Raw genomic sequence first — 1175 nt, 5'->3', positions numbered from 1 at the left:
GGGGGAGTTGAGGGGCACCGTCCTCTCGGCTCCCAGCACAACCAGCAGCAGGAGCCGGCTCTGCCTTCCCTCTAAGGGGGCTCCTGCGTGCGGAGGGGCTGGAGCTGCTTTCCAGAGCGGGGAGTGGGCTCCAGGGGGTTTGCTCAGACGGTCCGAGCCAGCCCCGCAGCCGGGGGTCCCAGCCCGGCTGCCCCTCGGGGCTGCTGCAGCTCCCAGAGCTTTGCCCTGAGGTTGTGCCACACGTGGAAAGGGAACGTTTGGTTGCTCGGGTTTTAATTCCATCCAAGCTCTACAATAATGGCCCAAACCTTCACAGGGTGTGACAGCACGAACAGGTTTTACATTCTGAGAAATCCGTTTTGTCAGAAACGGATGTGTCCTATGACCCCATGCTCCTCTGGAAAATTATATCAAATTCAGGAAGATTTTTTTTGACATTCTGAACCTGGAAAGCTTACCCTAACTATTGCCATCTTGTCGCTCTGTGCTTGTTAACTCCAACCATTGAACACTGCTGGGAACCTCATACCAAAACAAACCAAACCAAGATGCTGCAACAAGACAAATGAACAGTCATGATCTCAGTGGAAGCTCAGGGGATCGTGTGACTTTGCTGCTTATCACGTTGAACAGTTTTTACAAGGTTTTTCTGATTTTTTCAACCCCCCCGCAGGTTCCTGAGGGTGACCCTGGGGTTGTTGCCCTGGGGGTGCAGAGCACCCACGTCACCCCCTCCACGCCCCGGGGTGGTCCCGCCCCCCCGGCCTCCGCAGGTTCCTGTTGAGGTGCATGTTGTCAAGCTGTGTTTTATTTCCAGCTCTGTAACTAACTCTGTCAGGCTTTCAGTGCCACACTCAGCCGCACAGCACGGGTACCCCAGAAAGGCTGCAGGCAGCAGGAGGCAGCAGCCCCTGGAAGGGCAATTCTGGGGTTCGTGGCAGAAGAAAATGTAATGATAAGCAATAAGATTCCTAAAATGGGCAAATCTTTACTGTTTGTAAGTGTTCTTAGCCACTTAAGTAACAAAAGGGTATCTTCAGCCCAGTGGTTTTGCTACGTTAAAATAGAGAAGCACACAAATTCACCGTTTCCTTCCCTTTCTGGCTGCTCTGGGCAGACACATTCCCTCCCTGGAGCAACGAGCACTTTCCCCTCCAACACCCACCTTTCCCCCC

At 53.5% G+C, this 1175-nt stretch overlaps 1 protein-coding gene across 1 annotated transcript in view; it reads left to right on the top strand.

Moving 5' to 3' along the window:
* Positions 1-1175, top strand: part of LOC104386044 (SH3 domain-containing protein C23A1.17-like) — a 36918-nt gene that overhangs the window by 598 nt on the left and 35145 nt on the right. The window contains exon 2 of the mRNA XM_009994577.1: positions 674-773. Within this exon, the coding sequence (XP_009992879.1) occupies positions 674-773 (100 nt within the window). The remainder of the gene's footprint in view (positions 1-673; positions 774-1175) is intronic.

This window comes from Chaetura pelagica, unplaced genomic scaffold, assembly GCF_000747805.2.
Source record: "Chaetura pelagica isolate M959 unplaced genomic scaffold, ChaPel_1.0 scaffold243, whole genome shotgun sequence".
NCBI classification, from domain to species: Eukaryota; Metazoa; Chordata; class Aves; order Apodiformes; family Apodidae; genus Chaetura; species Chaetura pelagica.
Note: the sequence above shows the minus strand (reverse complement) of the source record. Positions and strands in the feature narration are given on the sequence as shown.